The sequence below is a fragment of the Tribolium madens genome, unplaced genomic scaffold (genome assembly GCF_015345945.1).
Source record: "Tribolium madens isolate multiple individuals breed KSU strain unplaced genomic scaffold, Tmad_KSU_1.1 Scaffold_19;HRSCAF=116;Tcas5.2_LG9, whole genome shotgun sequence".
Classification (NCBI taxonomy): domain Eukaryota; kingdom Metazoa; phylum Arthropoda; class Insecta; order Coleoptera; family Tenebrionidae; genus Tribolium; species Tribolium madens.
The window spans coordinates 15,923,573-15,937,429 of record NW_025400983.1 but is presented as its reverse complement, the minus strand read 5'-3'; the positions used below and the strand labels follow the sequence as shown (position 1 = coordinate 15,937,429).

At 30.8% G+C, this 13,857-nt stretch overlaps 1 protein-coding gene across 4 annotated transcripts in view; it reads left to right on the top strand.

Moving 5' to 3' along the window:
- The window catches only part of LOC123012181 (metabotropic glutamate receptor 2), a 390,426-nt gene that overhangs the window by 357,262 nt on the left and 19,307 nt on the right, over positions 1-13,857 (top strand). For all 4 annotated transcript variants that reach the window (XM_044410042.1, XM_044410034.1, XM_044410050.1 and 1 more), the window contains 3 exons: positions 1,571-1,822; positions 4,568-4,742; positions 5,139-5,245. In XM_044410042.1, the coding sequence (XP_044265977.1) occupies positions 1,571-1,822; positions 4,568-4,742; positions 5,139-5,245 (534 nt within the window). The remainder of the gene's footprint in view (positions 1-1,570; positions 1,823-4,567; positions 4,743-5,138; positions 5,246-13,857) is intronic.

Below are 13,857 nucleotides of genomic sequence, written 5' to 3'. Positions count from 1 at the left end.
TTACATTATGCACACAAATACTAAACTTATTTGCAGAAAACAGTTGCTGTTTTTTAAAAACTGTACTTACTAATAATAACAACTTTGTACACGCAAAAATGTATAATACTTTTGTTTGTCAATTTTATATTATTATTTATTGTTATAATACAAAGCTTGTATAGATAATTAATTTTTATACAGGGTGTTTGAGGATTGCGAGCAAATATTTTATTTTTCGTCAAAAGAAACAACTTTCGTTATTCCAACTTTTGTCGAAAGCACGTCATTTCTGAGTTAAAATTAAAAATAAATTGAGGCTGAAAACCCGCCCCCGCCTATGTCTTAATACGATGTTTACAATCATTCATAAGAAAAAACTTTTTAACGTAAACAGCGTAAAGACAAAAAAATTATCGCTACATTTGGGTAGATCAGTGTCAATGTTAGTGGGTCAATACTTGCTATTATAAAAAATTTCTCGAAATGTGGTCATTCGTTGGCAATGCACACTTCTTGTACTCTTCGGGCTAGGGAAGCTTACGTTCGAACACATAGCCCTTCGAAGGTATAAATTTGAATTACTTACGTAATTCACTAATTGTTTTATGAACCCCCAAAAAACACACGTATTTAAATCTGGTGACCGCGGTGGTCATTGGCGGCCAATCTATCTCTAGGGAAAATGATTGTTCAATCCATTGGTAACGACTTTGGGATAATCTGATGGAGCTCCACTTGTAAATACCGCATGTGTCGCCAAGGGCACGTCCTCCACCAGATCGGACAACACATTTTTCAAAAAATCCAGATAAACGCCACTAGTTAAACGTTGAGGTAATATGTGGTGTCCAATTTGGTGATCTTCAATGCTCGCTGCCCAAACATTTAGTGAAAATCGGTCTTGGAAGTGCGTTGTCCGTACACTAGTTAATTTGGCGTTTGGGTAGTTGGCCATAATGACTTGATTGACAATTTGATTTCAAATCGATGTGCACAATTCACCCGAAATCGCATTAACGACTAACTAAACTGACACGTGTAAACAAGTGATAATTTTTTTATACAAAAAGTTTCCTTTTTTTGTATAAAAACTTTCACAGTCAACATTCAATGCAATTTATTTTCATTGATATTTTACTTCCAACTAACAAGGACAGACACACTGAATGACTCGTGAAAATCATATAGGGGAAATTGCAAAAATTAAATTTTGGATACGGAATTTCTTTGGTCTTCAATTCGACTTTTCATAACAAATTCTCTTAGTGGTTAAAATATTTGCTCTCAATCCACAAACACCCTGTATATTAATTATAGAATTTTATTAATTTTAAATATTCCTTTAAAACGTTAAATAAACTGCAACAATTATTGAACAAATTTGAAAAAAGCCTTTTTACCCTTTTTGTTAAAAAAAATTAGAAAACAAATTATAGATACATATTCAGTAAATAACATTATTTCTTTCCAAATTTTTTGTGGGTTATGCAGCGGTGCTATACGAACCGCTCCTGATATCTGCAATTCTTTTTTTTTAGTCAAAATTACATATTATTGATATTTGTTAACAGTGATTAATTAATTTCAGGATGCATTATTTTCGGCTCTGATCAAGAAGTGGCCGGCGTCATGCGTGCCGTCCGTCGTAGCAACGCAACGGGAAGCTTTTCGTGGATAGGATCAGATGGATGGAGTGCTCGTTCTTTGGTCTCTGATGGTAACGAGGCCGAAGTAGAAGGCACTTTATCAGTGCAGCCACAAGCAAATCCTGTGCGTGGATTTGAAGAATATTTCTTGTCTTTAAATGTTGAAAACAATTCAAGAAATCCTTGGTTTATAGGTAAGAAGTGGGATTAACAAAATTACTAAGACCTCATGAAAGATGAAATCAGCCAATTTGCACTTTTTATACGTATTGCTTAATGAAATTGTCTGCAATTTGAGACATACTCAAGAGAGAGAGGACATTATTAAATCTCCAATTAAAACAAATCCACCAAGCGGCATAGACTCAGCCCTGAGGGAAACAATTTCCCAATTGCTTTTTTATCTGCGACATTTTAATATTAATGAAATTAATGTTAATAGCCTCCTGGGAAAAGTTGGTTACTAAACTTGCATATTTTAGATCCCAATTCTGGAGATAAATTGACTAATTTACTTCAAACTTTATAGGGTTATTGTAAGGCCAGGTCTTTCACTGACTACAAATATCTACTGTAGATACAAAAAATATATATTTCAGTTTTTTTAATTATTCTAGAATAACCGATCAAAAGCCCACCAGTGACTTCAACATTGCAAATGCAAAAATTCAATTGATTATGTCTAATTTTGATGATTTATTATAAATATTCAATTGTGTTCCAAAATTCACTAGCAGGATTAAACAAAACGCTATACAGCACTAGTGAGAAACTAATTCACCCACTTCTGGGGAATCTTTTAGTTTCTCTACTCGTACTGTAATATATTATTACAATTATTAAACTATAGTTTAAAAATACATTTTTTATCATACTTGATTGTTATTTGATTAGATCCTTACTGTGTTCATGCTTGTTATGGCAACAATAATAGCCTACACCGTTAAAGTCTTTAACGAAGGTTGTTACGCATGTTGCTGTACAAAAAGAATACTCAAAAGGCTACTTGCAAACTACAATCTAGTTTGTTATTTGCTACATATCGGCCTTATGACGTTAATAACTATTATAAAATTTATAAATCGTCTGACGTTTTTTTGGCTAATTGTCCTTCATTTATTGTCATGCATTATTTTTTTTTTAATTCTGAAACAATTTGAGAAATTGAAACTTTTATGATTAGACTAAAATAAATGTATTTGTTGTTAGAAGTATCCTAGAAACCAATAAAATTGCATTCTTCGTCCTATTAAAAATTACATTTTTGGTCCTCCGTCCAGGCTTTCGTTAAAATCGTTCGGAAACACTTTGGAGGCCTAGGTCGTCAAAAATTTTCCAAATGTTGGCAACATTGGTTATCCGTTCACATTTCTTAAATGACAAGCGGCTTGATTTCACAGCTAATATTTGATGTATTAAATTCATTTTTTAATTTGGAGTTAATTTATTAATAATTTGAAGTTTATTTTCGACATTGTGTTGTCAACCTAAATACATGTAACTTTCGTAGCGCAAACTATTTGAAGATTTTTTGAACTTTTGAGAATACGTTTTGAAAGTGAGACTTCGCCGCGGCCCAAAAACCACGCTCGCACTTTCAAAATGAGTTTCTAGCTTTGTGTTACAAATATCTATTTTTTTTAGTATTTTGCTAAATCAAAAAATTTGTAAAAATGATCGAGGAACCAAAATATGGTTTCTACATGTTAAATCGTCTGTGATAATTTTGTTAAAATTTACTCTTTTCTATAAATGTAAATTAGAGGACAGAAGAATTAAAACTTTGGTCGACTTTTAGCATTTCTTAAGAATTTTGAAGTAGAATTTTTTTTTTAATCGAATCAAATAACATTTCTTAAAGTTAGAAACTAAAAAAAAATATAAAATATTTGGTCAATTTTGAGCAAAAGACGTTTTTTGTATTGTTCATAATCAAAAAATCACATAACAATTTATAATCTTCCGAAGTATGGTTTCTAGACGTTTTTCACATTTCTTTCAACGTTCTTCAGTCAATTTTGAAAAAAAAAAATATGATACGAGTTTTATAAGACGCATTTTGTCGCACGCACGGGTGTAATGTAAAGAAGTAAGTGAGACAAAATGCCTTATAAACAAGATATCATACAGTGTTTTTTCTTTTTTGCACTTTTTTAAACAAAAAATAAAATTTTGAAACGTAGGAAAGACAGTATATTAAAAAAAAAACAAGTTTCATAAGGCCAGTCTTGAGGCACGAATTCAAGTTTAAAAAATGAGTTTTTTCAAGTTCGTATGAAACAAGTTTTTTATACAAATTTTTGTAATTTGTCCTCTAATTTTAAGTATTTTAATCGCTTTTTGATTACTTATTCATCGCGTTCCTTAATATTCCTATTAGAGAATCAAAATGGAGCCAAATTAGAAAATAGTATACGTATATTAAAGAACGCGTTTCGTAAGACAAGTTTTGTGGAACGAATTCAGGAACGAGTACCCACAAAGGACTTATGAAACAAGTTTTTTAAGCTATTTTTTATATTTTGCGCGTTTTACGTACTTTTTTAACATACAAGTCAATTTTTCAAAATTTAGGAATTTTTGCCCTAATAAGGTGGTGGTTGGTAATAAATCTCACAAAGTTTGAAAAATGCGACTGTTGAAGTGTTAAGTCTCGAATAATTCTCATAATTTTTGTTGAATTAACAATGAATACTGCAAATATTTCATGCACACCACCTGAAAAAAATAGAAATCGCTTATAACGCCGCTGGAAATCAACATCACCAACCTAAATCATCAAAAAAAATCAACATAGAGCTTTCTTAAATTGCGAGTCAAACACAATCATTTCTGTCTTTACATAATTCAATCTTTCCAGCTTAATTTTAGTCATAGACCATTTTGATTTCAACGTTCTGTATTATAATAAGTCCATCACTTATTTTCTTTGATTATAGAATTCTGGGAGCACCATTTCCAGTGCCGCTACCCTAACAGTTCAAAAACGCCCTACAACCAAAAACATAGCCATCTTTGTACCGGAAAAGAAAAATTGACTCGCCAAAATACAGTTTTTGAAGACCAATTGCAATTCGTTTCGGATGCCGTTATGGCATTTGCCTACGCAATCCGGTAAGTATGTTTTAACAAGAATTTTGCCTATAAATGACTTTGTTTTTGTTATTTTGTCCAAATACTACTCTCTTTGTTATTTCTCTGTTTACGCACATCACTTTGTATCTCTTTGTTTCTGGGGACAAGCTCCATTAAATCTTTGGATTTAACGAGAGAATAAAATCTTTGTTGTTAAGGGGAATCGATCGCGATGTTGCAACTTCCATTGACAATGTTACCCTCCAAGGAAACAAGTTTTGTTCTTTGAATAATAAAAATTACCTTCAGATTCCTTCAATTTATTTAAATTTATGTAAATACGCGAGATAATGTAGCTCGGAAGGAGATTAAATGGTGATCTTTTATTTGCAAATAAAATTCTTATCTCAAAATCTGAATATAATATTATTTTAGAGACATGCACCGAGACCTCTGCCACGGAAGACCGGGACTCTGCGATGCTATGAAGCCAACGAAAGGAACAGAGCTTTTAAAATATCTTCGAAAAGTTGACTTTGAAGGTATGTATGTGCCAACTCAAAAAAATTTGCTTAAACGCTCGACAAACACCAGAATTACACTATTTTCGATCTAATTCTGTAAATTTTTGTTTTTTTTTATAACGGAATTTGGCTGAATAATTATAATATGGTTTAAAACTGCTGTTGAAACCCCTAAAACCTGCAAAAATGATAATTTTTGCCTTAATTTTGAGATTCGGCTTATTTTAGACGAAATGTTGCTCAAAAATAAGGTAAATCTACCCTAGATTTGAATAAAGTAACGTCAATTTCAATAAATTTTTATGATTTTTAAGCGGCTTTGATAATTCTTTTGCAAAATAGATGAGACCCTGAATCAAAAATGAACTAAATCGAATGAAACTAGCTGAAATAATATCAATTTAGAAATTATGTTGTGTTTATCTTAAAAACGTGATTATACACTCGAAAAATGTAAATTTTCGTTTTGTTTTTAACAAAATTTGTCAAAATAAGCACGTTTTGAACTTTTTGAAGTAAAAACATGTTGAAAAAGGGCATTTTCGATTTATTTGATTTAATTTGTTGATTCTTCCATTTAATTTATCAAAATATCGCAAAAAACTTAAATTTAATTTCAAATCTTGCTCAAATTGAAGTTTAAATTCAAAAACGTGATTAAACACTCGAGAAATGTAAATTTTCGTCTTGTTTTTAACAAAATTGAGCAAAATAATCGTGTTTTGAACTTTTTGAACTAAAAACATGCTCAAAAATGGCATTTTCTATTTATTCGATTTATTCGATTTAATTTGTTGATTTTTCCATTTAATTTATCGAAATATCACAAAAAAATTTAATTTCAAAGCGTGCTCAAATTGAAGTTTCAGATCAAAAACGTGATTAAACCCTTAAACAATGTAAGATTAACGCCATTCTCGACCAAATTTGGAGACTTTTCGGCTTATTTTAAACAAAAGTTTACTCAAAAGTGAGGTTACCGAGTGTAAGGTACAAAAAACAATTTTGAAGTATTTCAATGATTTTTAGTCATGTTTTTACAAGATTTTGCAAAATAAATGAGTGTTTGGATTAAAAACGAGCTAATTAGAGTGAAGCTCGCTATAATAATACCAATTTCGATATAAATTTGTAATTTCTTTAGCGAAATTATTCGATTTTTTGCTTCTTTTTATCTGAATAAAGTGCTAAAAGTTCAAAAAAATTATAAAATAACATCATTTTTGGTCTGATTTTGTACATTTTTCCTTAGTTTTTAACGAAGTTTTGCATTTGTACAAAATCACCAGATATTAGAATTTTTTAAATAAAATTTTCACCAAATCATAAGACTAGCATGTAAATCAATAGATCAGGTGAAATTTCACCCGCCTTGTCAACACAAAAATAGTATCTATCATCCATAAATCGATCTGTGACTTATTTTTTTCAAATTAAACAAACTGTGTGCCTAAACTGTCATTGTTTTTAATGACGAGTAAAAAACTAAAGCTTTATCAAATGTTAAAGTTTTATGACATATGATCTAAACGATTTTATTATAAATCACTGGTGCTCACAGTTAGGGTGTGTTAAAATTCTGCTCAGCCACTAAACGTCCTGCATTAGTCTGAAATCCATCTCCGGTAAGAAATTTCAGCTGAGATAAAAACGTGAAAAGTACGTAGTTGGATCCCAGTAGTTTCATAAATTATTTCGTTTCTCCAATCTGCGAGGCGTGCACTGAATGATTTGAGTAAAAAATTTTGATAGTAAGTAACTTTCGTTTCCGAAACAAATTTTTTGCGCATCAATGTTATCATAAAGCTTCCAATCAATCGGAAATTCACAATAACTGGGAAGACGCACGATATATTCATGGAACAAACTCCCGAGCACAAATTGGATTCTTAAAAAAAAATTCTATCAAACTCACTGCCTCGTCTTATAACCTTATACACAAAAATATTTAATCTAGAGCTTATTTTCGTAGAATCAATAACTTGTTTATACTTCAGATTGACAGTGCTATCTGCTTGGAAATTCAATGCATTTCAACCATATTATTTATTGCAAAGAATAATGAATCCAACCATGAAAACAAAATCAATTGTTGGAGATTTACCTACTTGAGTAAAGAAGTCTTATAAAATTTGGCTAAATTAAATTGACCACAAAGAAAAATCCATTGTTCCAAAATTTATAAACGTTTTAAGCAAAACAATTAATGTTTTTTTTCTAGTAGACAGTGTTTCAGAACTGGCGTCCCATAGAAAAATGTAAGTTAAGATACCAGGAACATAAGGAAAAATGTCAAAAAAATCTTTCTGTAAAAATTTCGAAATTATGGTGGTTTAAATTTTGCACTTTGACTCTATTTATTTTAGTTGGAAATAGTTATTTATTTGACATGAAGACTAGTTGAATACCTACAACGTCTTATACTTCGAATTAGACTCAACAAAAATTGCTTTAAATCTGTTAAAAAGACCTGACCTGACCTGACGTTGCCAAACAGTTGTCAAAACTTTCTTACTTGGGAGAAAAACCGTAAATTTTGACAGTGTCGAAGAATAAAATAATTTTACATGTTTTTTTACTACAGGATATTAGAAGAGGAAACAAAGAAGCTCTATCTTGAATTGTAACTATGTCTAAAGTTATTTGTGGCTTCCATTGGTAAAGTTTTTGTGCCTTTAGGTCCGGTTGCTCTATTGAAGCTTAAATCGAGCTTAACTGTAAGCTGAACTTAACCAACAACGAGCGCTGTTGCTCAGTTCGAAAGTTTAACTTAAGGGGTCAATGTTGATCGCTTAAGCCTTAGCTTATCGAATGCAGAGAACAAAATTGCTATTAAATATAACGCAATTGGTATTTTTTAAGTTGGATTATCTAATTACATATGACATATTTTTAATAATCCTCTTCTGTGAAAATGATAAAAGAAACCACATTTAAGCAGAAGATCATCGCCGGTAACATTAATTAGATATAAAAACGGTGAAATGTTAAAAAATAAATGTAAATTTTGTAATAAAGATGAAATTTTTTAAACATTTTTGCCATGTCCATGATATCTTATCTCACTTGGCATTTTTCTTTGGAATGCGAGTTCTGAAACAACCTGTATGTCATAATCAGAAAAAAATGTTCATTGTGTTCGTTTATAAACCAAACTTACCTCTGATTCAAAATATTTGTTTTGATAATTTTTATATGAGTCAATAATTATAGAAAATTAAAATTGATTAAAATCAACTTGTTAAAATTAAATCTGCAGTTGAGACAAATTAAGCGAGACATCCCTCGTGGTGATGAAAAATTATTATTGAAAATCATAAAAAATTGAACAAAAAAAATCACATACGGTTACAAGAAATAAAACAAAAAAGCGGTCACGATCAAAAAATACGATTATTGTTTTTGTACAATGGCGAGCATTAGATTTTGGTAGGTAATGTCATTTAGAAACTTCATCTTTTTGTCAAAAAAAGTAGTTTTCCTCTGTAATTTTGTCTGTTGTGTTTTAAAAAAAATGAATATAAATCTCAAAAGACGTCGCCAAAAACAAATTAACAAATATTTTAATAAAGTGTATTTTTCAAATTAACTCTCCTCTTATCAAATTGAGAAAAAAATAGCACAAAAAATTAAACAAAAATTCCCAAGAAATGATGGGAAAATGACCAGCAGTTACAAAATCTTAGAGTTGCCATTCAAGAAAAAGACTTTTAAAGTTTGGAATTGGGATGGTATTATGTTTGTGTTGTCTTTTTACTAATATCAGTTGAGAGGCACACTGTAAAACAACAGATACGTGGTACAATTTTACAAAAAAAACCTGAAAATTAATTGACAAATTCTGAATAATAAAATAAAATTTTAAAATATATAATAATAAAATATAATATATAATAAAAAAATAATTTTAGCGCTCACTGTATACACGTTTGTATCTAGATAAGCCTTGATTCCTTGTACCAAGGAAAAGAATTTGGTATTCCCTAAGAGAATATTACATATATAGGTGTTAGTTATTCTACCTTCAAGGGCTTTCAAGGGAGATACTCTAAACAAAACCTTAGATACGACGAGAATACGAAGATCTTTACTGGCAAAAATTTTACAGTGCCATAAAAGGATAACGTATCGGCGCTATGCCAACATCAAAAGTGCTTGTAAAAGTTCTTTGAAATGCACTTCTGTGGATAAATATGCACAAGTGAAGCCCTGTTTTACGACGACGGTATAAGAAGAGCAAAATAATGCTTGAACGACAAACCATTTTTACACAGGTTGGTCCAAAAACCACTTATGATATAATAATGATTAATTTACAATGTCTGACATAGTCGAGCTGTCATATCAGATATTAAATTATTAAATATTAATTGTCCTGCTTCTGTTTTTTTTGTTTTCTATTTTCTCTTGACCTTAAAACAGTCTTTATCAAGGCTTTATAAAAACTTTTACAAGAGAACATTTCATAACCACTCTTTTGCGTTTTGGTTCCTCAATATGTTGCTACAGTTACTATATGCGAATGGAAATAACTTAAAACACTTACAGGGTGTTAAAAAGTTGAAAAAGAAATTTGTGTATTAAATACAACTGAACCCTGTAGAACAGTTAACACACAAGATTTGTATTAAACTTTTTGGCCGAAAACTTTTATTAAAAAATGAAAAATAAATTTTTAATTAGACGTCAATGTCAAAAAAATCGATCGTGATGGCTATGACGCAGCACTAGATGGCGCTATTCCAGTTGGAATAAAAACAAAAATTATTTCAGTCATAAAGTTATGTAAAATGCCATTTCAATAAACCAGTTTTTAATATACAAAAAGGATATACTCTTAAATATGTCTAAAGGATGGTGTTGTTCGAGAGTTTTTACTGAACGCTGAAAAAACGTTTTTTCATAGTTGTCAATCGTACGTTAATTTGACGTTCACATGGTAGGAGGTCAAAAACTAAATTTATAAATTTGTGTCTATTTTGATTAAATTCTAAAGGTTGGACGTTTATGGAATGATTTGAACAATAGTTCAAATCGACAGCAAATAACTGCGTTTGGAATGATCGAATTTTCTCTACCTTCCCGACAACATTTCTAAGATTCCTTTTAAGTTGATGAAATTAGGTTTCTTTTTGTGATTAGTGATTCTTCTTGTGTAGGAAACTTGGGTACGTTTTGTTGGGTTGTTTAACTCGATAAGTCGTGATCAGCTGTTTTCTTGCGTTTCAGTGGATTAAAAGGAATTGTCCTTGTTTTGATTCGTTAATTGTGTCTTGTTGTATTGTGTAAATTATGTCTTTCCATCCTTCATCCCCTATTCTAATGGTGAAATATGTACCCAACAAGAAGTCTGCGGAATCACGTTTATACAGGATTTAGAAAATCTAGAATACATGTTACAGCACGTTTCACGAATTTTTCTACACCTCATATACTTTGCCATTTAGACTTCTAAATCATTAATTTTCACCTCTACACTGAAACAAATCCTTCGTGACACTCGAATTTATCTTTGAGCTGCGAAATGGAAGCCTTTAATACCATGTTTCTAAGTTTATCGCTTACGTTTTCAAGCTCTTCTGTCAATAGATATAACACGTATGGATGGCTTAATTGTCTCTCAACTCCAACTTTATCGAAAAATGCTTGCGATTTATATTGGTTCAACAAGTTCACTAACTCTACAACTTTAAAAAAAGGCGGAAATAAGATAAAACTATATTTTTGTTTTACTATTATTATAAAATTAATAAAGAGACGAAAACTTTTATCTAAAAATGTGTTTACAGCCATAGTCGGTTTGATGCAGCTTATGAAAATATTTTCGAAATGGGGGCGCTTCAGGCAATTTCGAAAGTGTGAAAAGTTTTGTTTTTTAGAATTTTAAATTACTCTATATAGCTATTTTAAGAGAGGTTTTATTGTTTTTTTATACCCAATTTTAGCCGTTTTGAAATGTTTACCCATTACCACTACCACTTTTAAATATGTATTATGAAATAGTTTTTGGACATTTGAAAGAAAAAGATTAGTTTTCTTTGGTGTATTCAAATTTGAAAAAAATAACGAGTCCTTAAATTTTAATATTTTGGTAAATTCTAAGATCTGTTGTAATTCTCCTCACTGAGTTTTTTCTTATGAAATTTGTTCTATATTTCATATGTCAGAACTAGCGCCCCAGAGAAAAATTTCAAGTAAGATAAGATATCAGGAACATGGAAAAAATGTTTAAAAAATTCTATCAATTCTATCTGTAAGAAATTTTGACATTTGACTTTTTTTATGTCTATTTAATGATTCTGATGACCTTGTATGTTTTTTATTCTTCAACACTGTCATAATTTACGGCTTTTCTCCTGTGTAAGGAAGTTTATTCACAATCACTAATGTAATTTGCAGATTATTAACCTTTTAAAGGTTCGGACACACATCATTATATCTCATGAGGAGTAATAATATTACTTCTCTTGGGCGGTAATACAGGGTGATTCTTAAATAGACCGACAAAAATTTATCACATCTTCCTAAGGATAAATGGAGACAAACTTTACCCTTTTTATGTTTATACCTTTTAGGGGCAAAACCCCCTTGATCCGTGCCACTTACGGCGTTTATGAATTGTTGCAATAATCAAGTACTTTTAATACCATGGTTACCACTACCTGTGCTAACACATCAGTGGCGTACCCTTTACTTGGAAAATAACTTTAATAAATTTTATTTGAAGAACGTTTAAACAAAGAATTTTTTAAATATTTTTTCCAGCATGTTCTCATTTGATACTACCAAGGATAAAATTTTGTCGGTCTATTTAAGAATCAAGTTACGCATATTTTCCTAAATTAGTATTCAATTGCGTCTGTAGCAGTTTTTCTTACTTCTGGGGGGCGCACTACTCTATTTCAACAATTTTAATATCAGATCCACACATTATTTCAATTTTTGTTTTGACTTTTCTGAAATGTCACAAATCAAACGCAATTTGGATGGCCAACCACGTTTGGACCTTAACATTGTTAGAATTTTATTTTGCTCAAATTTTTTACTGAAAATAATGTGATTGTGAATAAAATCGCATACAAACCTCGGTGGGAATGGCATTACCCCTTGTGTTTTATCCAATCCCAAGACTGACGCCTCTCGATCGTATACATAAGCACTCGGAGTAATGACATATTTACCACCTCGTTTATAATGTACTATTTGACAATTGTTTGGCATTTCTCAATACGAAACGTCAGATTATTTTTAACAGATTTAAAGCAATTTTAAAGCCTTGTTGAGTCTAATACGAAGAATAAAATGTTGTATTCAACTCGTTTTCGTGTAAATCGGTTCATTCATTCCACCTCGTTAACACTCGTGGTTTAAAAATTCACTCGTGAAATAAAGCGTCCGATTTACAGTCAAACTCGTAGAATAAATAACTATTATAATTATTTAGTAAAGGTACAAAAATTTTGTCAATAAAAGCCAGAAATAACATTAAACAGAGTTACAATTTAGAATAGGTACAGCTTCCTTGTTTCCTTATCTAATAGCCAGTAGCAAAAAAACTTGGAATATTATTTTTCCAACAGAAATAAAGGCCAAGTGCAAAATTTAAACTCTCATAACTTCAAAATTTTTATAGGTAGAATTTTTTTAACATTTTTTCCATGTTCCTGGTATCTTACCTTATATCGCATTTTTCTCTGGGGCGCTAGTTCTGGCGGACTGTATTTGTTGCTACTGTTTTCCTAAGAATTGAATTACCTGATTTACCTGGAAATTTGTCTTCACCCCAAAAAGAATTTTAAAATTACTTTATAATAGGAATGAAAGTCTGTCGGTCGTTTCATGTGCTTTCGTAATTTCCATCAAGTGTAAAAATCAGTTCGTTTCAGAGCTAGGTATTTGTTTTTTTTCTATTTTGTTAGAAGAGTATGGTTATTTTACAAACTATTATTAGTTACTTAGTTCTTATTATTATTTCATAATTAATTAGCAAATAAGTATGATCACCCAAAAATTGATTGAAGTTAGAAGGAAGCCTTAGCAAAGTCAAACTCGCGAAGTAAATGCAAACATTTTGTATTCATGAAGGAAGAGGCTGAAAGGGGCCTTAAAATTACTTTCGCTTTCAAAGCCTGATTTTTGGTTTGGGTTGTAATTAATTTTCAAATTTCTATTTCTAATACAGGTTTTCTACATTTGAGTGCCCTTTGCTAGTTATTTTGAGTACGCCACTAGCCAGTCCGTAGTAGGGTAGGTTTTGTCAGATTCTGATGACTCAACATGTTGATCTTTCTTGAGCGGAATCTAATTTGCTAGCACCAAGAAGCAACGGAGAATCCATAATATCACATGTACTCATTTGTTTGCGTAGGGTGTGCTCGTTAAAGCTAACTAAGGATTTAAATCTCTGTTGTAACAAACTGCCGTGTTAATATCTAATGGGTTGCTGTTGTACAATAATTAATCGCCGTACTATTTGTATTAAAAAAAAAATCTTATATTTTGCATCTTTAACAACGCTATTTTCGTCATTCTATATTGTTACGGTATGAATTTTTTGGTTAACTGAGTTATTAGTGGAACAATATAACATGGCACATGCTGAATTCTGTGACCTTGATATAAGTTCCAAA